Here is a 27,087-nt window from a genome sequence, read left to right on the forward strand (position 1 = left end):
AGTGAAATATTTGATTGTTAAATATGTTTCTATAATTTACTATAGCCTCAACAAATATTCAAATTCTGAAACTAAAAATATGTTAATCATAAAAGTAGGCTGTAAAAAAAGTTCCTGCCTTTCATTTTTAAGTATAGCCTACAATCAACTTGGATTTTTAAGTCTTAAAAAATTAGTTGATTCTTGTATAACATAAAAAAAACCTTAAAATTGCTTAACTTATTTTGATGAGTTAGAGCAATGTAAAAACATGTTGACATAGCTTATTGATTCTATTCATTGATTCTATTGAACCTATACACTTTTTACATGGTATTAAATGACATATTTGAATGAATTGCATTTAATAACTTCAGAAGCATTAACTCATTTAGACATTAACTAATCTGTATATCACAGATAGCCAATGACTTAAAAGTAGGCTAATTCTTAGGCTAGAACACATCATTTGAAATTTTTGATTGATTCATCCAGAACCAGCCAATTTATTTTGTTTGCTTAAGGATAGGCGTCTGGCGTAATCTAACAAGACTGAACAAAACCAGTTGTATAGGCTACTCTCTCATCATCACTACAGAAAGGATGGGCTTTGTGTGTAGTTCAAATGCCCCTGTCTGTTGCAAACAGTGAGTCACGCCAAGACTCGGTTGAGCGCCGGTGTTGATTTCGTGGCGGTACGTCACAAATCCTCATATTTATTCAGCGAGGAGGCAGCGGCATCAGCTAAACTGGCTGCTTCTGGTTTCAAGACATAAATACAAAGCGAAACGCTGCGAATAGGCTATACAAAGAACAGAGGATCGCTCTCCGCTTTACGCTGAAGACGATAAAGTCAGGTAAAGACCATACTAAATGTGATGCCTGCGTGTGTTTTACCGCTACAGTATTGAGTGTTTTAATGATGTGTTTTGTAACGGAGACACGGTGAATTACAATTGTAAACAAAACGGACTCGCTGGACTGAGCAATGTTTTCACATTGGACAGAACGTGTTTCTCTCAGTGTTTTTTTTTTCACCGTTATTTTTTTTTCCTTAAGCGCAGTCGTCTGTCACAGTTCAGTTTTAATTCAACTGCCTATAATGCGCTGTTATATTGGTACATAAATAATAGGAAATGCCCAGTCATCTGAATACAGTAAAGGTTGATTATGAAAAGAGTATTTGGTAAATGTCATAGGTTGACATTTATTTTCGTATCACTGGAGGCCATTCGCCCGTTAATGTAGTTACGTGGCAGCGCTGATTCTTCTGGACGCACTTTGTGCTTCTACTTTATCAGCAGCCAAACTTCACTTATCTCAAATCAAATGCCCCAGTGCTTCGGGGTTTTATGAACGCACAGCTTTTTTTTTTATCGTAGGATATACATATTAAATGAGCATAAAATTAATAATAGGGTAATAGATAGGCCTAACTGACTGTAATTATCAAAACCTAAGCTACAAAATTGTATCCCACCAGGATAGAGATTCCTCGGCCGGCTTCAGTTCCTGTATTTGGAGTGCAAGTGTTTCTAACAATTCCAATCAATAAGCCATGTTGATGATGGGGAGTGGGATAAAGGGGGAAACTGTACAGTGCTGACAAACTTTGTCTTACAATATGTGAATGGAGGGGCAGGTATTATGTGGATGTAGGCTAGGTTGTGATTTCAAGGTCATGTAGAGTGTGTGAGTCCCCAAAGCCCACCCTTATATGTGGCAAGTGAGGAGCCAGGACATGCGGTGTTGTGTGGTTATTATACTTCTACAAGGATCACATTCAAATCCACAATGGCTGGAGGTGAAAAGAGTTTTTTTTTACTATTGTAATAAGTACTATTGCTTCAGGCTGTAGTTCAACAAAATAAAGTTTGAGCCACAGTGGTGTTAGAAATTAATGCAATTTAAGGTTGCTCAAAAGGAAGAATTTCAAGATATATCTGTTACTTCTCTTTTATATTAGGCAATGTCTCTAATTCAGTCTGCTTTCTAAACACATGAATGAAGTCAAAATCACCAGGTGGAGAAGCCTCAAACATATACCATTGTTCAGAAATGGCAAACTTGTTAAATCAGAATTTTTGTCCAAGAGTCTTAAGACTTTTGAGATCATATTTAAACATCCAAAAACCACAGTACCCTATTCATGGGAAACGGGTTACAGTGTCCTCAACATCAAAACTTCTAGTTGATGCTAACAAGGAACATAAGTGTTTGTTAAAAAAAAATGTTTGAGAAGCACTAGGCTATATAGGTCATCTAATGTAGGATTAGAACAATGGAAACCATGCCTAACATTATCTCATTATCTGTTATGGCCTCATCCTGACTTCACAAGATGTGGCCTTTGCCTTGAAAAAAACAGATGCACCACAAGGCAAGGACTTTCTCATGCATACAGTGTTTCGTACACAAACCTTCTCAACCATGACCATTGCATTGAAAAAAAAGTGAATGTCTGTAGCTATGTTTTATTTGGTACAGCTGTTTCTAATGCCTTCAGCAACTTCTGATTTGCTCCATGATCTAGAAAGCCCTAGTTTTATCAACTATGTGTGTCTGTTAAACATTGCACATGCATTCTGGTTAACCTTAAACGTCATACGATTGGAACGGGTGTGGTTAGAACCTGCAGTTGCACTGAGGTTATCCAAAACTTTCCATTTCAGGACCCCATCAAAGAACCTCTCCACCTCCCTGTAGAGTGTCCTTTCTATGGGAGTTTTTGGTTATGGGTCATTGATAAATGCCTCACTGCTTCTCTCAGCTCAACAGCAAATGTCTCCTTGACCTACAGGTACATGATGACATCACACTCTCACATTCGCTAAAGGGACCCATTCTAGATAAGCATTAATCCATGAATCAGGCACTTCCCATTCTAACACTGCTGCCACTAACCAACTTTACAGGAGCTGCTTTAGAAGCATGACTTTGCTGAAGTCATAAGTGAAATTACAAATATAGTGTAAGGTCAGCATCTTAAATATTTGAATCTGAAAAAAAGGCCTTCAATCTGTAATTTTGGATATGCAGCCGCAAAGCTTCCCTATAGTCTAGTTGTTTTTCTAGCTGTAGGCCACACACTGAGAAATTTCCAGCTTGCTTCACTGTATTGTCTGTGTCTGAAGCTCAGAGTAACAAAATCGTGTTTGTGTTTAACTGAATCCTTATTACACACATATTACTTAACATGTTTTAGCCAGGATAAGGTTTGATGTTTTGCTATTTTCCCCTGACACTGGTTGCTTTTGCAGGTGGAATCGATTGTAATCATTGTAAAACTTTGTGCCATTTGTTCATAAAATGTATTTCAACTATCTTAAGTTTTGTTTTTGTTCAGCCATATTTAAAGCCTGCTTATATTCAAGGCTTTAAAGGGATAGTTCACCCAAAAATGAAAGTTCTGTCATTAATTACTCACCCTCATGTCGTTCCAAACCCTTAGGACTACCGTTTATCTTTGGAACACAAATGAAGATATTTTTGATGAAATTGAGAAATTTCTGTCCCCCCATTGACAGTCCACACAACTATCACTTTGACGCTTCAAAAAGTTAAAGAGATAACAATTTTCATGAAGAGATCGTAAAACTAATCCATATTAATTGAGGAGTTTAGTCCACATTTTGTGAAGAGACAGAATCACACTGAACAGATTGAATTTAAGCTTTTATTCACATATTTACATGCATCAACACTAGGGTTGGGCATCGTTTGAATTTGAACGATTCCGATTCCTTGTTTCGATTCCGGTTCCTAACGATTCTCGATTCCGATTCTTTTAAGAGGCAGGGTCAAAAAAGTTTAGGATATTTTAAATGAGCTAGCTAACCAACGATTTTTCTGAAGGAAATAGTCTAACCTTCTCCATCAATTTTAATTCTATGAACTTTTTACTTTTTATGAACTTTACTATGAATTTCTCACAGGGTTGTTTTCAACTACAATATAAATATCAAATCTATGAACTTGAATATAAATATTATAAATTATGAATATATTTTCACAGGTGTACACTTTCCTCAAGAGAGCTTTATTTTTGAAAACCTCATGAAAACACATTTACACATGAGTGTATGATGCTGCAGGTACTTAAACATGTTACCGTGCTCCCACTGATGGGCTAACCTAGTGCAGAATAGCAAATAAACAATAAGAAACAACTTGTAAAACCTTCGTCATCTGGCGAGGAGAGAGCAACCAGCGAAATAACCTGTGCTCCGAACGGCGTCGAGAGCACTTTTGGAACATATCCATGCCTTAGTTTGATGCTGCGTTCACACCAGATGCGAATAGAGCGTCTGCCGCGAGTGATTTCAATGCAAAGACGCGTTACGCGTGTAAAAAATTCCTGCGGCGGGAATGGGGACAGGCCCGCTTTTCAGTTTATAATGTCCATGTTTATATAGACGCGAAAACTCCTTTTTTACGTGCGTCAATTTCGCTCTTGACGCGCAAATGGATTCAAAGTGTTCAAGCGTATAAGTAGACGCGGTAGGCGCGAATTTGATGCGCTATTAGCAGCATTAGGACGACTCTCGAGTTGCTTCGCTCGGTTATGCCAACACTTCCAGTGGACGCTTCTTTGTTGGTGTTCAGCGGTTTCTAGGAATCGAAATTTAAACTTTTGAACGATAACGGGAAAATCGCAAAGCTAGTCCCGGTTCCAATCGATACTCGATACTCCATACCCAAGCCTAATCAACACACACATCAGAAATGGTAAATGGAACCTCAAGTAGGCTTGCTTGACTTGTGACAACCAATGAGGTCATTCCTGTGCTACGCACCACATTTGAGCTTCTGCAAGAACCAATGAAGTTCATTCTCGTGTGTTACGCAGCACATTTGAGCTTCAGCAAGAACCAATGAGGTTTATTCTCGTGTGTTACGCAGCACATTTGAGCTTCAGCAAGAACCAATGAGGTTCATTCTCGTGTGTTACGCAGCACATTTGAGCTTTAGCGAGAACCAATGAGGTTCATTCTCGTGTGTTACGCAGCGCGTTTGAGCTTCTGCAAGAACCAATGAGGTTTGTTTCCGCGCATCAAGTGGGTATGGTTGAGCTTCTGTTTATGTTTGCTGATCAATGTTTATAATAAAAGCCTAAATTCAATCTGTTCATAATATAAAGTCATTTTGTCTTTTCAGAAAATTGACTCAACTGCTCAATTCATATGGATCAGTTTTACTATCTCTCTATAAACTTTTTGAAGCACCAATGTTGGTAGTTGCGTAGCTGTCAAAGGAGGGAAAGAAATCGCTCAGATTTCATTAAAATATCTTTGTGTTCTGAAGATGAAGAAAAGTCTTATGGGTTTGGAACAACATGAGGGTGATTAAATGGTGACAGAATTTTCATTTTTGGGTTAAGTATCCCTTTAAAATGTGTGACTAAATTCAGTTGAGGTCACATGCTGAGAATTCTCATGAAGGAAACAACCCATTCATATAGTAGCACACAATGCCGCCATCAAACTAGTACCTTTCGGGGGTTTATAATAAGTGTTCTGATTGTCATTGTGCGTCACTGTCCTTTTCACGGTCTAATAACAAACAGTGTTTGTGGCGAGCAGGACAAGGCCGAGGGCCGAGGCTGGTGGCGTGATTGATAATGAGCGACACCTGCGCGACGCACCGGTCTCGTATCTCTCACGGCCCTCGGCCTCGTCCTGCTCGCCACAGTGTTGATAAGTTTGGCCTGTGCAAACTCCCAACAGGAGGTTATTATGGTGTGTACTGAGAGCATAGTAGCCACAACCTCATTCATTCAAATTAAATTTATTCACAGTTGTCAATCTCTTCCTCATTGCATATGAGTGACTGTGCCTACTGGGTACAATAACAATGTTGACAGATAAGGAGTGTGTGTGGTTATGTGATCATGTATAAAGAAGGGTATTAGTTGTATCATCACTCTGAAGTGAGGAAAGATTACAGTAAAAGTTCCATTTGGTCCACTATAATAACACCCTGCTTTCAATATTCCATTATCACTCTTTCCACATCCAAGTCCTTAAAACAATAAACTTTTCTTATGAGGTCTGTCCAACATGAGGTGTTTCTTTTTCTTTTGGCTGTCACACGTAAGCTGGTGTGTTTATATGAAGACCTTGCCTGAAAAGCCTGCACGGAATAAAGAAGAGGACATTCATTTCCTATCACAGAGTAATTAGTTTCACAGCCACATACAGACCTTTTCCATTCACTTGTGCAAATGGACTCTGTGCAATGACATTTTACATTCTCTAGTATGTTGTTGCGAGTCTGTTGCCCTGCCCGACACTGTGTCCTCAGATGGGTGAAGACAGAATGAGAATCAAATTTACACTTCACCGGCATTTATGCTTTGTCTTCGTTTTTATTTAGCACTGGATTAGTGATATAATCACTCTCAACTCATACCGACGAGGTTAGAGATAAGACACCTTATTTTGTGAATAGTGTTATTTAAGGTTGTGCTTTGAAAAGACACAGTGTTGCAGTCAGTCCTTTGAACCACATGCTCGAAGATGTTAAGTTCTGTATCTTTGATCCGTTCTTTTCCTGTGAATAATCTCTTATTAGTCTTGCTGGAGGGCCTGGTGTTTGATATAATGGTTTCTCCTCATTTCACCCTTCCCCAGATTCCCTAGAAGAAGAGCTTGGACGGCATGCAAAGTTGTGAAATATCTTCAGACAGCACTGATGATCCTCTTAGTAGAGCCCTACACAGACATCGACAACCTCGAATAGTAGTGATTGGCGCGGGCTTGGCCGGCCTAGCCGCCACCAAAACCCTCTTGGAGAACGGCTTCACCAATGTCACGGTGCTAGAAGCCTCAGACCGTATTGGAGGCAGAGTGCAAAGCATTCAGCACGGTGAGAACAACCGTCTTGTCATTTGACAGCATCCTTTTTATTCTTTCTTAGTCCAAATTCATCGTCAACTTTTTCAGATCAGAAAATGCTTATTTTCAAGATGTCCTATCTCCTTCTCTCAACAGGTAAAACCACTTTGGAACTTGGAGCAACCTGGATACATGGGGCAAATGGGAACCCCATCTACCACCTGGCTGAGGAAAATGGGCTGCTGGAGCACACCACAGAGGAGGAGAGGAGTGTTGGCCGCATCAGTCTGTACGCCAAGAATGGTGTGGCCCACTACCAGACCAACAGCGGCAAGCGGATCCCGAAGGATCTGGTGGAGGAGTTCAGTGACCTGTACAATGAGGTGATGGAAGAAAGCGGAGTGCTTGGTTTTGTGCAAGCAAAGCTTGAACCTTTTGGTGTAGCCTCTTGTGGATAAGGCTTGAATAAATAAATACATTATAGCAGAGTTTCGCCTTGTTATCCAATCACAAGTGGTCTGCCAAGATGCATTTCTGTTTCCATCTGTATTAAGCAGCTAGCGCGAAGAGCATGCAGTGATTTACTGCAGTCTCGGACCCCTTCAAAATGAATAGCATTTCCACTACAAATGTGGTCACATGCGTTTTTTGAAAGTGGTCGGGGGAAAAATCCGGGCCAGTAGAAAAAATCCTTTGCGATGAGCACTGCATGTGTTCTGTGGTTGTTACCTCATCCTGAGCTGCTGTTCTCACAGTGTGCCTTTATCCTTCTATTTCTCTCTCAGAGTTTGGGACTAGTATTTATTTAATATTTCTTTTATTTTGCATCTAGTGTCACACACCGTTTCATGAATACAGCAAATATTTTGGCTAGTAAATGATAGAGACACTTAAAGGGATAATTCACCCAAAAATGAAAGACCCCCTTTTAGACACCCTCATGTCATTCCAAGCATAGATATTTTAATAAATCTTAGTTTTTTCCCATACAATAGAGGTCAATGGTCACCAAAACTGTTTGACCATTGAGATTCTTTAAAATGTTGGTTACGGAAAAACAAAAGGATGAGTAAATGATGACAGAATTTAAATTTTTAGTTGAATTATCCCTTTAAAGTAATGCAATATTTTTACCATAGTGTATGCCATCTAGAGTAACTAATGCACTTAAACCCTTGTTTGTAGTAAGGATAGCTCCATGATCTGATGACACTAGGATCTCACTCTCTTAATCTTGTCGAACAACCTCCTTTGAGCAGGTGTACGAGCTGACTCAGGAGTTCTTCCAGAACGGAAAGCCTGTGGGAGCCGAGAGTCAAAACAGTGTGGGGATCTTCACACGAGATGTGTTGCGCAAGAAGATCATGCTTGATCCTTATGACTCAGAAAGCACCAAGAAACTTAAGTTATCTATGCTACAACAGTACCTCAAGGTGGGCGGGGCATTAATGTCTTAGAGAGATTTTTCATAAGCAAATCATGGTTTGATTACTCATAGGATAGTTAAAAATCAAGATATTCCTCTCTGAACCCGATTTTGAAATTAGAGGTTTGGCATCACATTCGCCATCTACTTAACAAGCCACAAAAGGAAATAGCTGAATTCCTGTAATAAGCAGATTTGTTGCAAATCTATGACAACATGAAACACATTGCATGTGTCATCACCTTTGTAAAACAACAGTGATGTCAATCTTACTGCCATGCTCACTTCCCACTCTGTTGTAAAACATGGAAGGCTATACATAAAGCAAATGGTCACATTATCTGACTCAGTATATTTAGTTTTGGTGCCAAGAAGTATATTAACAGTTCCTTTTGTGAAATGCAAAATTGTAGACTTGTAGAGGTGTGGATTCCAACAATACTACTGTTATAATAATTTCCCACACTTTGACTTAGACTCACAATGGGCTTGCATTCACAATTCATGGAATATTTCAACTTCTTTGTAAAAGTCTCACATTACTGTTTGGTCAGGCTATTCATAGAAATTCTTATAGTACTGAAAGCTTTGGATTATTGAGGGAAAAGTAGGACAGATATTGAATGTCATCCTGTAATACTAGAGGTTATGGGAAGAAGGGGCAGAACAAGAAAAAACACTCAGCTGCTTATATGCCTGCTAGGCTATGTCTGCTTGTGTTTATTTAGAGCAACATAATTTGAAACAGTAACCTTAGAGTAAATGTTGTTAAGTATGAAAACAGTAAACAAAGCTATGGAAGGCTATACATAAAGCAAATGGTCACATTATCTGACTCAGTATATTTAGTTTTGGTGCCCAGAAGTATATTAACAGCAAGTTTTTTCTTAATATCTTCTTTTGTGCCTCAGGTGGAAAGCTGTGAAAGCAGTTCCCCCAGCATGGATGAAGTGTCTCTAAGCGAGTTTGGTGAGTGGACCGAGATTCCCGGTGCTCACCATGTCATTCCTGTTGGTTTCATTAAAGTCGTTGAGATCCTGGCTCAGGACATCCCAAGTCGTGTCCTCCGCCTCAGCAAGCCTGTCCGCCGCATCCATTGGAACTGCAGCTCCCAGGATGCAGAGGACATTTCCGACCAGGCTGACCATAACCAGGACCAACGACCCAGCCCTTCTCCAGTCTGTCTGGAATGCGAAGACGCAGAGTGTCTGCTGGCAGACCATGTGATTGTAACGGCCTCTCTTGGGTTCCTGAAGAAAGCTCACGAGACTCTCTTCTCCCCAGGCCTGCCACAAGACAAGGCACAGGCCGTCCAGAAACTGGGCATTAGTACCACTGACAAGATCTTTCTGGAGTTTGCAGAGCCCTTCTGGAGCCCCGAGTGCAAAAGCATTCAGTTTGTTTGGGAAGACGAGGCACAACTGGAGAGCCAGGCATACCCAGAAGAGCTGTGGTATCGAAAGATCTGCAGTTTTGATGTGCTCTATCCGCCAGAGCGCTATGGCCACATGTTGAGTGGCTGGATCTGCGGTGAAGAGGCCCTGCGCATGGAAAGGTGTGACGACGAGACTGTGGCGGAGATATGCACTGAACTACTACGCCAGTTCACAGGTCAGCATATGTGCAAGTGTAACACTGTAAGTCTTTAACTGTAGTTATACACGTTTCCACAATACCATGCAAGAATCTTAGTATTTGGGTGAAATCTTGTTTAAACTGATCTCTGATTGATTTGCAGACTCCCCAAGACTTACTGTTGTGTTGACAGTTCTATTGCCGTTTGTCTTCAACAGAAAGACCATTGTTAATGTGTTGTTTGCTAAATTAATTTAGCTCTTCAATACCTTTACCTCATTCTTATAATCCCCCATTTTGTTATTATGACTCTCTGATAGAGCTGCACATACACAACAATCAAGGTAGATAATTTCCAGGTGACAGGAGGAGATTCGTGTAGGGGTTCAGCAATTAAATAATCAAATGTGCTGTCCAAACAAAGAGTGTTTAAGACTTAGTTAAGTGTTTTGCACATTTAACTGGCTATAGTAACTCTTTCCCTGCCATTGACAGAATTTTTCGTAATTTATGAGACAACGCTTTATCACCATTTTCTGGCTTTCTGTGTTTTCACTGTTATACAGTAGCTGTGACACATCTTCTGAAAGAGTATTGAATCTCTGGATCAAAACACAGACGAAAAAGAACCAGAAACAAGCATATTTAAGCAGATACATATGTAAAATAACTTTACAGAATGAAATGTCGACCCAGGCCGAGCTAGCTAGGACTGTGCATTAGGGGTGTTGATGAACTCGATCGACTTCATCTATGTTTTAATCTAGATTTAGTCTTTGACAAAAACGTGATTTTCTCTGCTTTTTGCTCTATACGTTTATTTTTTTTTTATTAGATTTTTCCACATTCAAGTGTTGAATTTGAATTTATTTAAGTGTTGAATGAATTTTTTGTGAAAATGATCAAAAATGCTGGCGCTGGCCGGCAACTTAAAAAATTAAAGCTGGCGGGGAAAGAGTTAATGCGGTCTGATTGTCATGCTTATAAGTTATATTTCTCGGTGACAAGAAAGCACCTACTTGTTAAATCATGACAGAAAAATGTTAAAAGTCAGGGTAAAGGTATAGACAAGGGCTCAACATTTTTCCAGGATTGTGTGAAAGATTATACTGTAAACAACTCTGGTTTCTCTTTCATTGTAACCCTTTCATGACAGAACACTTAGTCAGACATGAGGGTCAATGCACACATTCTCTGTAGATGATGTCAACAGGCTGGCATGCCAGTTAACTAGGTCAGTTTTTTTTATCCTCATCCGCAGCAGGTTTCCCTCCCATCTGCCCCAATCCTATATAAGTGTGCTGAAATTGGATTTAGTCACACCTTACCACTAAGAATTAAAAGGTCCCCTAATTTCTGTCATTATAAATGACCTACGACTAACTTCCCTTACATGTCCATTAAATCCACACCACCAAAACAAACACAGATCAGCATAAAAGAACAACACTTTTTAAAAAAGTGTCTAAAATTTAAACTTTCATAACAATAAGCAAAGATTTACTTTTTTAATCAATTAGTCAATTTATTTTCATATGTTTGACTTCCATCAGGAAACCAGAATATTCCTAAGCCAAGGCGGATCCTGCGCTCCTCGTGGGGCAGTAACCCCTATATCCGGGGTTCTTACTCATTCACTCAAGTTGGCTCCAGCGGCAGAGATGTGGAGAGGCTAGCTGAGCCCCTGCCTTATATTAAGAACACTAAGGCTCCGGTGAGTTGAAATTTCCACTGAGTTGTATAGACTATTACAGGTGCAGTAAGCGATTTCTGAGAATCACTGTTGATGTTTGAATTCAACCCAAAACAAAACACAAGCCTCCCTTCATTGCTCCGCCCGCAAAATGCACAAACACGCAATGCCAAAGTGGATGTCTCTTTATAGCTGAAGCTAAGCAAAATAATGCTTTGCAAAAAATAAAGCGAAGATCACAAACGAACGACAAGGAAGAATAAAAAATGAACATATAGTACACGAGTAAATACAAGCAAGAGTTCATTGTTAGTTGCCGTTCTTCAAATCTCCCTCTTGCTCACTCAATCTCCTCCCCAATCATGAGTGTATACGCCCTCTGCTGCTGATTGGGTACAGGTGTGTTGTGGTGCTCAGTCCGATCCATTTTCAACAGTGTTTTTCAGAAATCGCTTACTGCAATTTTAAAGCAATTTTTGCAATAGCCACTTATTATAGTTTAGAGAACAAAATGTATGCAGTATCTTTTTGGAACAACAGAGTATATATGAGTATCGCTGCCCTTAATAAGTGCAAAAAAATATTCAATTATTTATTTATTTTTCTTTCTTTCTATTAGCTTGAATTAAACTACCGGCCAATTAAACCAAAGGCAGCAGGTTACCTTCCAAGGAATAAGACTCGTTTCGTATTATTTTACTCAAAGACATTTGAATCTCGTTTATAACCACTTACATGGCCTCTTCACCACTTGCCATTGTTCAACTTTCCCTTGACTGCTCTAAATTCAGGCTGACCGAAGTCGCTTGCGTGGTGGTTTTTTAAATGTGTCATATTGGTCTGTGGAGTGCTGAGACTGAAATTTGAGTCAGATGAGAATGTTGGGTTGTACAAGGCCAAGGGCAAAAAACACACACACACACACGCACCCACGCACGCACGCACGCACGCACGCACGCACGCACGCACGCACGCACGCACGCACGCACGCACACACACACACACACACACACACACACACACACACACACACACACACACATATACATACACAAACATGTTCAGGCCAATTAAATGTCTGAAAGGAACAGTCTGACCCCACAGAGTACACAGCACAAAAGAACAAGAGGCTGTAGACCTCACTTTTCTATCTCGGAAAGATTAAGACTTAAATGCTAAAAAATAGTCTATTGGGGCTTACAGGGCAGTATTGTTGTATGTTTTTCAAGCTAACTTTTTGTTGTTATTTTCTTTACTTCTATCCAAAGCCTCTACAGGTTTTGTTTGCTGGGGAAGCCACCCATAGAAAATACTATTCCACTACCCATGGTGCTTTGTTGTCAGGACAGAGGGAGGCCAACCGCTTAATCGATCTGTACCAGTACTCCTTCGATGCAGAAACCACAAAGCCTAACATTTAAAATAAACAAATCGCAACAAATACAAGAACCACGTACTAGTGATAAAAACAATTGTGTTATGTGCTATCTGTATTTTAAATGATTGAATTATGTATGAAAACCTAGTAGGGGCATTAAAATAATAACAATAAATCCTCTTTATACTGTACTTAGATTAGCGCTCTGTAGATTTTACTTGAGATGTACTGTACAAGGCTGCCATGTGGCGCTATCTCTGGTCCTTATTTTTCTGAATATTTTTAATCCATGTTAATATGTTTCTATAATTTAACAATTTTTGTAAGTGCCTTCTGTATTTAATGTTATGTCTTTAAAAATGGAAAAAAAGACGATATGAATAAAGTGTTAATGTGCATAAGCATGAAGTTTCTTTCCAAGTCTGTTTCTGTTTATTATTCATTATTAAAATGTCTTTTTTTTTTAAACAAAAGAGCATACCTATGAAATATGATTGAACTAACTTCCTAAAGTTAGGTCTTCCGGATTATATATATATATATATATATATATATATATATATATATATATATATATATATATATATATATATATATATATATATACGGGTCCTTCTCAAAAAATTAGCATATTGTGATAAAGTTCATTATTTTTCCATAATGTAATGATAAAAATTAAACTTTCATATATTTTAGATTCATTGCACACCAACTGAAATATTTCAGGTCTTTTATTGTTTTAATACTGATTATTTTGGCATACAGCTCATGAAAACCCAAAATTCCTATCTCAAAAAATGAGCATATCATGAAAAGGGTCTCTAAACGAGCTATTAACCTCATCATCTGAATCAACTAATTAACTCTAAACACCTGCAAAAGATTCCTGAGGCTTTTAAAAACTCCCAGCCTGTTTCATTACTCAAAACCGCAATCATGGGTAAGACTGCCGACCTGACTGCTGTCCAGAAGGCCATCATTGACACCCTCAAGCAAGAGGGTAAGACAGAAAGAAATTTCTGAACAAATAGGCTGTTCCCAGAGTGCTGTATCAAGCCACCTCAGTGGGAAGTCTGTGGGAAGGAAAAAGTGTGGCAAAAAACGCTGCACAACGAGAAGAGGTGACCGGACCCTGAGGAAGATTGTGGAGAAGGACCGATTCCAGACCTTGGGGGACCTGCGGAAGCAGTGGACTGAGTCTGGAGTAGAATCATCCAGAGCCACCGTGCACAGGCGTGAGCAGGAAATGGGCTACATGTGCCGCATTCCCCAACTCAAGCCCCTTTTGAACCAGAAACAGCGGCAGAAGCGCCTGACCTGGGCTACAGAGAAGCAGCACTGGACTGTTGCTCAGTTGTCCAAAGTACTTTTTTCGGATGGAAGCAAATTTTGCATGTCATTCGGAAATCAAGGTGCCAGAGTCTGGAGGAAGACTGGGGAGAAGGAAATGCCAAAATGCCGAAAGTCCAGTGTCAAGTACCCACAGTCAGTGATGGTCTGGGGTGCCATGTCAGCTGCTGGTGTTGGTCCACTGTGTTTTATCAAGGGCAGGGTCAATGCAGCTAGCTATCAGGAGATTTTGGAGCACTTCATGCTTCCATCTGCTGAAAAGCTTTATGGAGATGAAGATTTCATTTTTCAGCACAACCTGGCACCTGCTCACAGTGCCAAAACCACTGGTAAAAGGTTTACTGACCATGGTATTACTGTGCTCAATTGGCCTGCCAACTCTCCTGACCTGAACCCCATAGAGAATCTGTGGGATATTGTGAAGAGAAAGTTGAGAGACGCAAGACTCAACACTCTGGATGAGCTTAAGGCCGCTATCGAAGCATCCTGGGCCTCCATAACACCTCAGCAGTGCCACAGGCTGATTGCCTCCATGCCACGCCGCATTGAAGCAGTCATTTCTGCAAAAGGATTCCCGACCAAGTATTGAGTGCATAACTGAACATAATTATTTGAAGGTTGACTTTTTTTGTATTAAAAACACTTATTTTATTGGTCGGATGAAATATGCTAATGTTTTGAGATAGGATTTTTGGGTTTTCATGAGCTGTATGCCAAAATCATCAGTATTAAAACCTGAAATATTTCAGTTGGTGTGCAATGAATCTAAAATATATGAAAGTTTAATTTTTATCATTACATTATGGAAAATAATGAACTTTATCACAATATGCTAAATTTTTGAGAAGGACCTGTATATATATATATATATATATATATATATATATATATATATATATATATATATATATATATATATATATATATATAAGAGGTGGGCATAGATTCATTTTTTTAAATCTAGATTAATCTCACTGTAATCTTGGAATTAATCTAGATTAATCTAGATTAAAATGGCTCATTTGAATTCTGCCGAAGGCATTCAGAATATGTTTGCTACCCAAATAACGACTGAAAGTAAGTCTTTGAGAATAGTTCGCCTCGTGTAGGGATGTGAATTTCTGCCAAAAATGCCATTCGACAATAGAATAGCAAAAGTCGAATATCGTAAAAAAAAAAAAAAAAAAAAGGACACTCACAATGACAGAAAGGGAGGCCAATTTCATCTTTAGCGATTTGTCATCAAACAAACTTTTTATTAATTGAACAAGTAACATGTTTTCGTCATTTTCTTTTTTTTTTACATTGTAGGCTAATTGGAAGAAGAAAAAAACAATAAGCACAACGTAGCTACAGTCCGTTCTCTTACGAGGTTCTCTCGTTTTGCGTACGTTAGCTTACGCTACGTGAAAGATTCATCTTTTCGAGATATTGAAGCCAAAAAATGATCCTTAATTTTTGTATCCATTGTCAACGCAGTGCAGCAGCTAGCAGACCTAGAGCAGGCTGTCTAGCGTGCTCATAGGCTGCCCTGCGGGAGATGCAGCAGCCTACCACTGAGCCCAATGTGACGTCACGTCCAATGAAGGGCGCTCGCGCCTTCACAGTGTCAAAGCCCGCCAGTGTGGGTGTGGCTTAGCGTATACAGTATAAGCAGGGCTCGTAGGCTGTATTCTCTGATTTTCATCTCTTCAGCGAAGCTCTTGCATCGCTGGATCTTGAGAGAAGCCGCCGCCGTCGAGGAAGCGACAAACCAGCCCAGGACAGCGCTAGAAGAAGACGGCTGTCTACGCCACCTTCAGCCATCCGTGCGAGCTACGCTATCCGGCGACGTATTCTTTTCTATTCTAAAAGATCACTCTAAAAGAGCAGCGAGCGTTTTTTCAAGATGCCTCGCAGTTCCTCCGGCTCGTGTGGAGCCACGTTCAGCCATGGAGACCGCCACGAGATCTGCGCTCTCTGCCTGGGCCAGGAACACGCAGCCCTCGCCCTCTCGTCTGGAGGATGCGAGCTCTGCGACACGCTTCCGATGTCGACCCTGCGGGCTCGACTCGAAGCATTCAACCCCACTCCACCCTTTGCGGGACCGCTCAAAAAGAAGTGCCGTTCCCCTAGGATGCCGGAGCCTGTGGCCACCGTGACGCGCTCGCCGGATTCCCTCACTTGAGCCTCACTCTCGCTTTCTCCACCTCCCCTCACCGACGCGCAGCTGCCGCCAACGTGCCGCACTGCCGTCGCTTCTGATGACGAGGCCGAGGAACAGGCCACAAAGGACTGCTGTTCCATCCTGGCATCGGACAGCGAGGAATGGTCGGGCTCTCACCACTCCTCCGGCTCTTCGATCCAGGAATCCGGCCGGACCCGGGCTTGAGTGAACGCTGAGCTGATGCGCCTCCTGAGCTTCACTCAGAACTGGCTAAGTCGTGGAATGCACCTTTCTCCACGAGGCTCCAATCCCACTTCTCCGCGTCGCTCTCCCAAGTGGACGGCGCCGCCGAGAAAGGATACTCTGCCATTCCCCCTGTGGAAGAGACGGTCGCAGCGCACCTTTGCCCGCCCTCCATGAGATGGCGCTCAAGGCCTGCCCTCCCGTCCAAGGCCTGCAGAGCCACATCCGCCCTTGTCGGCCGCGCATGCTTGTGTGTCTCGCCGAGCTTGGGCTGCTGACTGCAAACGAATCAGAGTGACTCAGACCTGTATTACGGCTCTGCAGCCCTGGTTAACAGCCGACTGGTATCAGCAGGGTGTGATGATTGGAGCGGTTTCGTACCGAAAGGTCATCTCGACAGATACGTCCAACTCAGGTTGGGGTGCGCTCTTCGAGGGCAGACCGGTCTTTGGCCTGTGATCAGACCAGGATAAGCTCCTTCACATAAACTGTCTGGAAATGATAGCGGTCGAGAACGCGCTAAAGGTTTGGCCCAGCCTCCCGCTATATGCTTTCCCTCCGATCTCTCTGCTACCGCAGGTAATCAAGAGAATCAGGGAAACGCGCCACTCGGTGCTCCTCATAGCCCCGCGCTGGGAGAATCAGATTTGGTTCCCGGAGCTGACGCGGCTGTCACTAACAGGTCCCCATCCACACTCAAAGTCTATGCGCCGGCGTTGCAGCGTTTGCTGAGTCGACACGCGGCCGGTCACTAGGAAAAAACGAGCTTGTCATCCGCTTCCTTAGAGGAGCCAGAAGGATGAACCCTCCGCGCCCCCCGTCAGTTCCTATGTGGGATCTTTCGTTGGTCCTCAAGGCCCTGAAAGCTTTCCCCTTTGAACCACTAGACTCCGTGGAGTTAAAGTACCTATCACTCAAAACCATTTTTCTGACAGCCCTGTCATCAGTGAAACGTGTGGTGGACTTACACCCGCTGTCTGTCAGCGCCGCGTGTCTCGAGTTCGGGCCAAATGACTCAAAAGTCATCCTCAAACCTAGACACGGCTATGTTCCTAAAGTGATAGGCACTCCCTTCAGGGCGCAGGTCATTTCTCTATTGGCTCTCCCTTCATCCGATAACGAGAGCGACATTAATCTCCTCTGTCCAGTCAGGGCGCTGAGGGTTTACACTGCGCACTCCGCCCCTTTCAGGCGCTCGGAGCAGCTTTTCGTTTCGTTTGGTGGGCGCACCAAGGGTCTCGCCGCCTCGAAACAAAACCTATCCAGATGGATTGTGGACGCTATAGCAGCCGCTTACGCGTCGACAGGTCTGCAATGCCTCCTGGGCATCAGGGCTCATTTCACCAGAGGCATGGCCTCATCGTGGGCATGGTCCAGCGGAATTTCTATTCCCGACATATGTGTGGCGGCGGGCTGGGCCTCCCCATCCACCATTGTCAGGTTTTATAACCTAGAAGTTCCCGCTCTGCAAAACTTCTGTCAGTTTAAGTGAGAGGTACGTTCTGTCCAGATCTGTTCATTCGCAGGCAACTCTCACGTATACTAGCTCTTCTGGTTGAGCTGCACTATTGGGTATGTGCTATATGCTTATGCAGACCGGCATCACCGCTCTGTATTCCCTATGAGTGCTTATGTAAAAGTGCTGGCCCGCGTTGCTGGCCGCCTTATTTCCCGCGTATCTGGGTTCCCCGGAAAACCCTGGGACTCATTGTGGATGCTTGGCGCGCACGGCGTTGACAAAGGGTTCCCGTAGCGTAAGCTAACTTACGCAATACGAGAGAACCTCTCGTAAGAGAACGTATCGGTTACCTAACGTAACCTCGGTTCTCTCTAGAAGAGGGAACGAGTATTGCGTAACCTGCCGTGCTCGCGCCACGAGCATCTTCGCTTCAGTCGATGAAAACCAGAGAATACAGCCTACGAGCCCTGCTTATATACGCTAAGCCACGCCCACACTGGCGGGCTTTGACGCCGTGAAGGCGCGAGCGCCCTTGATTGGACGTGACTGCAGTTCCCGCAGGGCAGCCTTTGAGCACGCTAGACAGCCTGCTCTATTTCTGCTAGCTACTGCACTGCGTTGACAATGGATACAAAAATTAAGGATAATTTTTTGGCTTCAATATCTCGAAAAGATGAATCTTTCCCGTAGCGTAAGCTAACTTACCCAATACTCGTTCCCTCTTCTAGAGAGAACCGAGGTTACGTTAGGTAACCGATACGTTTTTGCATCGCCAAACCAGATGCTCGTTAGATCAAAAAATACTGTCATAATGATTTTATGTGAACCTGCCTTTACGGGCAATAGCCTCCTCCTTTTTAAACAAATTAGTTTTCAATCAATGTAAACTATTCGTGTGACTATGCCCCTGCGCGATACACACACATTACCGTGGGATGGCGGGTGTTCATTTCATAAACTGTACACAATGGTAGCACCTGAATGAAATGAAATCAAATGTATTGTCCTGTGGAATTAATAATTCACAGACAGCACACGAAGATGTTCAACTAATAAAGATCTTCATCGCTGGCAAAAATATGATGCATTTGCAAATTTGCTTTCACTAGACCAAACTGTAGATCCACGGCCACTTCATCCAATGCTCTTGATGTTCTTAAATCTTCCTGTTACGAATCCGAGTCGAGTGTGATTGAACGCGCTTCAGACGATTCAGTGCGTGAGGATTTGAACAGATCATTCAGACTGATTCGCGAACCGATTTAGACAGATCTGCCAACTTGTTTGATGAAGTCTTTGAACAGAATCGACTCAAAAGAGTGATTCATTTGTAAATTGAGCATCGCTCATGCCCATAAAAAGATACAGCGTGCTTGGAATAAGCTCATTTAACAACATGTAATTGCATTAAATTAAAGTAACGAGAGGAACGTCGCCCAACGTAACATGTAAAAGTATACACCTTGTGTCCTTGACAGGAAAATACCCTGCTGCGCGATCTGTAATAGTAGGCGCGGCGTCAATTATGTCAAATATACTAGGCAACACATCGAATTGCGCGAAAATATAACGATATTCGAAAAAGCTATTTTATGATCCCAACCCAACTTTGAGAATAGATTATCGGTGCTATTTTTTTTACCGCCCGATAAGAGTCTCACGTTAACGCAGCACGTTCACCCCGATAACGGCCAACCACTAATATATATATATATATATATATACACACATAGTGCTTTGCAGTGCAAATTTTAGTATAATAATACAATTTTTATTGTTTTGGCCCAGTACCCAAAGGACAAAACAAGTTTGGGTTTGAAAACAAGTGCATGACTTTGAAGTGTAGACAAGTGCTTTGCTTTAGTCTGAATCACAACAATGAAAATTAAATGAACAGAGTTAAATTAACTTAATTAAATTAACAGAAAACCTTTTTGGTTAAAAAACAATGGGGGAAACATGTGTGGGGAATTTAAATAAAGATCCAAACTTCAGTTCAGTTGGTGGCAATAGTGTCCTGGTTTGCTGCAAAAAAAGGAGGAGGAAGAGGAGAAGAATGAAAAAGATGATAATGATACAGGATTCTTAATGTGAGTAAAGTGAAATGTTGGTGTAGTTGTGTCTTGCTTGTGCAGATATGGGCCATTGTTAGTGAATATTTCAGCTTCATAGGATAAGGATTTAATTAGGCTATTGTAGCCTACATGAATCACCAAAATACCAAATTAGAGATGACTACATATAGGCTACTAGCTATTTATTGTTATATTAGACATAAGCTTACACAGAGCCAAGCAAAATCATTGGTAAATTTTTTGTTGTGTGAAAATGGTATTCACTCTAAACTTTATGTATTCACTGCCATCTTCTGGCCAGGAAGAAGCCACTTTTTTGTAATATTCTAGATTTTGCCTGTGTTCCATTGTCATACTGGCCTGTCCACTGTTCACTTAACTTTTCAAACAAAGTACCCCCTTCTTATCTTTTATATTTGTAAAACCAAAGAGGCATATGATCACATTATAAATGATGAAATATAGCTTGAACACGAAAGACATGTTTAAACGCAAAAGAAAATAGATTGATATTAGCTGCTTACCTTAGTTAGACGAGTCACGAGAGGGTCGGCCGATTAAACTGAGATTAGAACTCTAGAAAGGCGTGTTTTAATCGTACTGACATGAAGTCTCAAATTTGTTGATGGAGGTTAAAGGGATAGTTCACCCAAAAATGAAAATTCTGTCAGTATTTACCCATCCTCATGTTGTTCCAACCCCGTAAGAACTTTGTTCATCTTCGGAACACGAATTAAGATATTTTTGATGAAATCTGAGAGCTGGATCACTCCTCCATACTAGTCCATAGGCTTCTTCAGGGATTGAACTTGCCGGCCTCGAAAAGTTATTAAAGACATTGTTAAAATAGTCCAAGTGACTACAGTGGCTCAATCTTAAGTTTATCAAACGACTAAGTTTATGAACGAAGGTTTTACGGGGTTGGAATAACATGAGGGTGAGTCAATACTGACAGAATTTTCATTTTTGGGTGATCCCTTTAATTAACTGTCACCTCGAGCCAGTTATGGGCAGAGCAATTTGACGAAATGCTTACGCGAGATGTAGCCTAAGGATAATTAAATGGCTGTAGCCTAATTATGAAAGTTTATGCCTGCAAAGTGAATTTATTTGTCGTTTACATGTAGGTCATAACATCAAAGTTATGTTTTAAAATAAATCACAATAAAATCAATTTTACAAATATTTTCCTGGTTGCGCCCCCAGAAGTGCAATTGCTTTAAAATCGGGAAAAGTTTAAGAGAAAACAATCACTATTTTTTTTATTTATATTTTCATCTATCTTTCCTTGCGATAATAGTTTGCATTAATAGTTTGCATTTGTGTTTTACATCACTGCTCTTGCTCACTGGTTGTTCAGCTTTATTTGGAATTATTTAAAAAATGCTATAGGCTACTCTTTTTTTTCCCCCTGAAAATGCGAACAAAACTTATAAAATCCCAGATTTTAAAGCAGAAAATGTCTCTCCAACTACTATTCCTGTACCTTTTCTATTCCCCTGCGTACTTGTGCAGTGACACAAACACACCCCAAAATAGAATTCTTTGTTTTTAAGTAGACAGAGGAGAGGGGAGGGGAGTCCTCAACATTTATCTCTCTTTGTCATGGTGCTCAGCTTTTGTGTATTGAGAGAGGCTTCAAATGTTTTCTGACCAGTAAAATGGACAGAGAGGGCATTCCCGGTTCCCACGATATAGAAGCCTCCATAGTGCATGGAGCTGACACTGTTCTGATTTTAACTTTAGCCTTGTGACCTCTCATTCGTGACCTGGCTGTATAGTATACTTAATATTCTTCTTTCTATTTTTATTTGAGACACAGGAAGTTGGCAATCGTACCAGTATATTTTCATTTACAGTATTGCTATTAATAAATATGAGGAGAGCCATATGCTTACATTCACATTTAAAAAAAAAGAGCCCTAATGTATGTAAACAAAAAGCTACTCTATCACTCAAAGCATAGACAGACAAACACTTTATTTTGTCCAGACCTCATGAAAATTCCCATAGACATCTGTAGACCAATGTCTACTCATATACTTTTTTTTAAGCTATAAACAAATGTCAGAGGAGCACCACAGCTTGAGATACAGAGCAGTATTAATGTGAGACCCTTGATTTACAGATCACTGTTGTGGATGGCTGGTTTCAGAGCTAAACCATATGGCCAGTTTGCCACTGGATATTTTCCCATCCTCGATACAGGTAGTTTCTGATGCAAGGTCCCTTTTTAAAAATTTGTTTGACTAATTTTGATCACCCTCTGTACTGAAGCTGGAATTATTCTTTTTGGAATGTGTGGTCAGTACAGTAATTTCAGGTATTATTAATTTTAACAAGATCATCGAGTGTTCATAGCACATGGGATTTTACACACTGACAATGCAAAAATTAGCTAAGATGTTTTCAAATACTATACATAGTTTGCTTTGTCTTTGTGAAATATTAGTATGTACAAATATATCTTTGTGCGTACGGTAAAATATGAATATGTTGCCTAATATGTCATCTAGAGTTAATGAAGCACTTAGAGAGAGTTCAAGGTTTACTGCTCTTTTTGATGGCTCTGGTTCCTCTCAGTCTGTGCACCAGATTCACCTTGCTAATCTCCAAGCCCAACACCTCCATACCTTTCAGCGTTGGTCGGATTGGGGCTGGAGCTCTTGTCGCTATCAGTTCTGTAAATAAAAGTCCGGACCTACTGCAAGGTCAGTGAGCTATTTGTACCAAATATAAAAGGAAGATGAGCAATATTTATCTATCTTCTTTAATGTGATGTTGAATAATTTGTGTCAGGGCATTATCTGGATTACCATTATGTGGACGATGAATGCAATGCTCTACGTGGCCCAGGGAAAGTCTTGACGCTTTACCATTGACACAAATACAGCGCTTTCATCAGACTGTCTTGCTCAAATGTACGTGGTTGCATTAGCATCATTTCCCAGGTCAAAAGTCAAAATTAATACAAAATTAAAATACAGCTAGTTCAAACGGAACATGTCAGAAATAACAATCACTCAATTATTATATCATTACTCAGGCAATGGACTCTCAAATTAAGGTATTAAGGTCTTCTACAAGCACACAGTTCCAATTAAAGCTTAAAATTAACTTTTAACGCATGAAGGGCAATCAAAAAGTAATTACAAAACTCGTTATAATCTTATTTGTCACAAGATATCATCATTAGAAGACAAAGGATTATCTAATGTTCGTTCTGCAGGAAATGCAGTATTATCATTTGTTGCTAATTTTTATTCAAGGTCTGTGCAGTGACTGCTAAACTAGCAGCTTATTGGAACATTGCTGTCATCTGTCCCGTATATGCAGAGCAACAGTTACAGATAAGAAGGTCGGTTGGTAACACTTTAGAATACGGTTCCTTCGTTAATGAATAACTACACAAGAACCAATGAGTAACACAATATTAACAATCTAGTAACTATTACTAACTAACAAGAAACTCTGATTAATGAACTAGTAAGTAATAGCGCACAGATGAAAGTGGTAGTTCACTATTAACTAATCAATAACTACTATTTTTTAATGCTTCCCAGAGAACTACTGAAAATGTTTATTAACAATCTAGTAACTACTATTAACTGAAAGGAAACTCTGATTAATAAATTAGGAAGTAATAGTGCACAGATGAAAGTGGTACTTCAATAACTACTATATTTTTTATGCTTCCCAGAGAACTACTGAAAATTTTCATAATTCATACAAAACTAATCAATAACCAATGCAGGATAAATGACTAGCACTACATTAAAATTTGAACTGCTACTGTAAACAAATACACAAGGTTGTTCACATTATCAATATGTAATAGCACAGCAGACTGTTAATAATTGGCCTATGATGTCTATTTATCAACTGAATAATTTTAAAGAAATGGATTTTTAAATACAGTAGTCTGGACCTTACTTGTCCTGTGGCCAATTTTCCGGCATTACTCTGGACTGACAGGTTTGGTACATTGAATCACTCGAGTCACGGTGACGACTGGAACAAATTGAGTCATCAGCCATCCAAATACCATATAGAGTGAATTTATTATTTAACTTACCTCACAAAAAAATATGTTTTTATGTATGTCTCCTAGCTCATAATGTATATATATATGTGTGTGTGTGTGTGTGTGTGTGTGTGTATCTTCTGAGTGAGAAGATTCTACACTTTATTGGCTTTTCATTAGTAACTACTGTAAGAATCATGGGAACAAACTAGTAATGACTCAAGTGTTACTACATACTTCTATGGGAATTACTAATTATTTGGATCTGTATTCAAAAGTGAAGATCATGGGAACTAACTAGTAATGACTCAAGTGTTACTATACTTCTAAAGAAATTTTCTAAAAGTATACAAAAGTTCACCAAAAATCTCAAACGCTTGAAAAGACTTTTGTGTTTGGTTGCACAAATCATGACTAGATCATGTAGTAACACTTGAATCATTACTAGTTAGTTCCCATGATCTTCACTTTAGAATACGGATCCGAATAATTAGTAATTCCCATAGAAGTATGAAGTACCACTTTCATCTGTGCACTATTACTTCCTAATTCGTTAATCCGAGTTTATTTTTAGTTAATAGTAGTTACTAGATTGTTAATAAACTTTTTCAGTAGTTCTCTGGGAAGCATTAAAAAAATAGCAGTTATTGATTAGTTAATAGTGAACTACCACTTTCATCTGTGCGCTATTACTTACTAGTTCGTTAATCAGAGTTTCTTGTTAGTTAATAATAGTTACTAGATTGTTAATATTGTGTTACTCATTGGTTCTTGTGTAGTTATTCATTAACGAAGGAACCGTATTCTAAAGTGTTACCGGTCGGTTATGTTTCCATTAACATGCTTGTATCTGAAAATGCATTTTACCTTGTTAAAGGTGTCTTTTGGCCCCTTTTGAATTCAGGCCTATCCGACTTTAACAAGAGTGTTTGGACCTTTCACTAAACTAGGGGCTTTCTTTGTGGGAATCTGAACATTTTGTCTGGCAGTGCACAGGCATCATCCATGACAGCAAACCTTCCTGGACTATTTCTGCCGAGGGGATCATGTATGCAATGTACCATGAAACTCAGAAGTGGAAAAATCTATGTATATTTACATTTATTTTACACTGTATGTATATTTACATTTATTATACAAAAATGTACAAAATTATCATCATTTTAACGTTAAAAAATATGGTCAAAACCTGTTAATTGGTTGCCTTACTCTATACTGTGTAAATCTGTTAAGTAATTTTAAAGTGAAATACTGTGAAAAAGAACATCATACAATTTACAGCGAAAAATCATAAATTGACAATTTTCTGTGACAGCTCAAATTTAATGGTTTTTCATTGCAATCTTTATGTGTGCTACCATGATGGTGTTGTGTATTTGTGTGTATGACACTATGCACCTTCAACATAATAGAATTTACCTTGAATTTCACTTTACCAGCTGTGTTTTTAAGGTGTCTGTCATAAAGGTGATGAAACGATTTTAGTTATTTGGTATATTAACATTATTTTAGTGAATGAAATATAGACCCACATGTTTTCTTTTCCAGTGTAAATTTAATTTAAAATTGTAAAATTTCAAATGTTTCTTACCATAGGCTATAGACTCCTAGGCAAGAAAAAAAAGAACAGAAAAGGGCCAAAAATGGCTAAACACTGTGACTAAGCTTTTATTTGTCTTAACCACAAACTATTGGTCAGGAAATTAGAAAAATGTAAGCAAATGCATTACTTAAACAGCCATTGATGCCTTTTTGGCAGAATATGGGACATTGTGTGTGCAGTGATGAACAATAACACGTGATTTACATGATAATAAGTGCATCTCTACCACACTGAAACACAGAGGAAGAAGATGTGTAATTGTTTGGGGAACATTTTTAGCTGCTGGTATTGGTGAACTACTTCAATGTGAAAAGTCATATGCTTTGGAGTACAGCTTCCCACTAATGAAAATTGATCTAAAGAGGAATTATCAGATGTTATTTTTCAACAAGACAATGCTCCTGCCCACATTGCAAAGACATGAGAAGTGGCTTTAGAACAAATCCACCAGGCTCATGTTTTAGCTTTTGCCAGAGTCCAGATTTGGACCCTATAGTGAATATTTGGTCTCAAATTGAACTCATGGAAGACATTATTCAACGACGCATGAACTTTTTGAAGCCATTAACATTGAGTGGAACAAAGCTGTCTGCAAGATGGGAAAGGCTATTCTGTGCTAAGTGACTTTATCTACTGTACAGTATTTGTGGAATTCTTTCTAATTTCCTGACTAGTGATTTGCGATTAAAATGGTCAAGACCATTACAAGTTTTGATACATATTTATAGTTGCTATTATGAAGTCAAGAAGTTAATTTAAGAAAAATGGTTACCATTTTAATTTTCAATTTAATTATTAAACTTCATTTCTTCAAAGGTATCAAGCAGAGCACGATAACATCAAAGTGGCCAGGTATCAAGAGATCCATGGCTCTCTCTCCCAAGTGTCTTTATCAACGTCGTCCTGGATCTTAACTGAGATGGCTCAAGTCTCTCGGAGTAAGAAAAATTCTGTTCTCACAAAAAGTTTATTATCACAAGACCTGTGAAGAACAAGACAATGAAACCATAGTTTGTGTTTTCGCCTGCACAGTTATTGTGATATCAGCACATGGCAAGGTTGACCACAGCTTGCTTATTGAAGCTCACAAGAAAGGCCTGACTGACGGAGATTTTATATTCTTTTGTTTTGATCCATACAAGCAAAAGGTCTTGTTTGGCAGTTTTGACTGGAAACAACACTGTAAAAAAAATCCTAATTTTACAGAAAATAACTGTGATTTTTTGACGATCATTTTATTTCATTTTAAATTGTACTCAAACCACTTTAAAATTACAAATAATATCTGTAAAATAAAAAT

General features: G+C 39.9%; 2 protein-coding genes across 3 annotated transcripts in view; both read left to right on the forward strand.

Annotated features, from left to right (window-relative positions):
• Positions 1-662: 662 nt before the first annotated feature.
• On the forward strand, positions 663-13,295 carry smox (spermine oxidase). 2 transcript variants are annotated; one of them, XM_077246415.1, is made up of 8 exons: positions 692-836; positions 2,652-2,779; positions 6,612-6,846; positions 6,972-7,198; positions 8,075-8,248; positions 9,153-9,852; positions 11,370-11,530; positions 12,778-13,295. In XM_077246415.1, exons 3-8 carry the CDS (start codon positions 6,639-6,641, stop codon positions 12,928-12,930), a joined length of 1,623 nt encoding a protein of 540 aa, XP_077102530.1. In that variant the 5' UTR covers positions 692-836; positions 2,652-2,779; positions 6,612-6,638; the 3' UTR covers positions 12,931-13,295. The 2 variants fall into 2 exon arrangements, with proteins under 2 accessions (XP_077102529.1, XP_077102530.1); XM_077246414.1 differs by lacking the exon at positions 2,652-2,779 and having other exon boundaries at positions 663-836.
• An 8,997-nt stretch (positions 13,296-22,292) lies between these two features.
• LOC143753992 (atrial natriuretic peptide receptor 1) overlaps positions 22,293-27,087 on the forward strand; it is a 31,451-nt gene continuing 26,656 nt past the window's right edge. The window contains 8 exon segments of the mRNA XM_077246930.1: positions 22,293-22,368; positions 22,677-22,871; positions 22,960-23,081; positions 23,430-23,522; positions 25,089-25,153; positions 25,155-25,232; positions 26,604-26,725; positions 26,820-26,969. Of these exon segments, the coding sequence (XP_077103045.1) occupies positions 22,302-22,368; positions 22,677-22,871; positions 22,960-23,081; positions 23,430-23,522; positions 25,089-25,153; positions 25,155-25,232; positions 26,604-26,725; positions 26,820-26,969 (892 nt within the window). The 5' untranslated portion in view covers positions 22,293-22,301.

Source organism: Siphateles boraxobius, unplaced genomic scaffold (genome assembly GCF_051911475.1).
Source record: "Siphateles boraxobius isolate OS27281-9 unplaced genomic scaffold, OSU_SipBor_1 29, whole genome shotgun sequence".
Taxonomy (NCBI): Eukaryota; Metazoa; Chordata; class Actinopteri; order Cypriniformes; family Leuciscidae; genus Siphateles; species Siphateles boraxobius.

What these genes read in the sequence shown, in the direction of transcription:
- smox (XM_077246414.1), top strand. Translation starts at nt 6,639, where the DNA reads ATGCAAAGTTGTGAAATATCTTCAGACAGCACTGATGATCCTCTTAGT. An exon ending in TCAGTGACCTGTACAATGAG is followed by an intron (nt 7,199 to 8,074) that starts GTGATGGAAGAA and finishes TCCTTTGAGCAG; the next exon opens with GTGTACGAGCTGACTCAGGA. An exon ending in ACTACTACGCCAGTTCACAG is followed by an intron (nt 9,853 to 11,369) that starts GTCAGCATATGT and finishes GACTTCCATCAG; the next exon opens with GAAACCAGAATATTCCTAAG.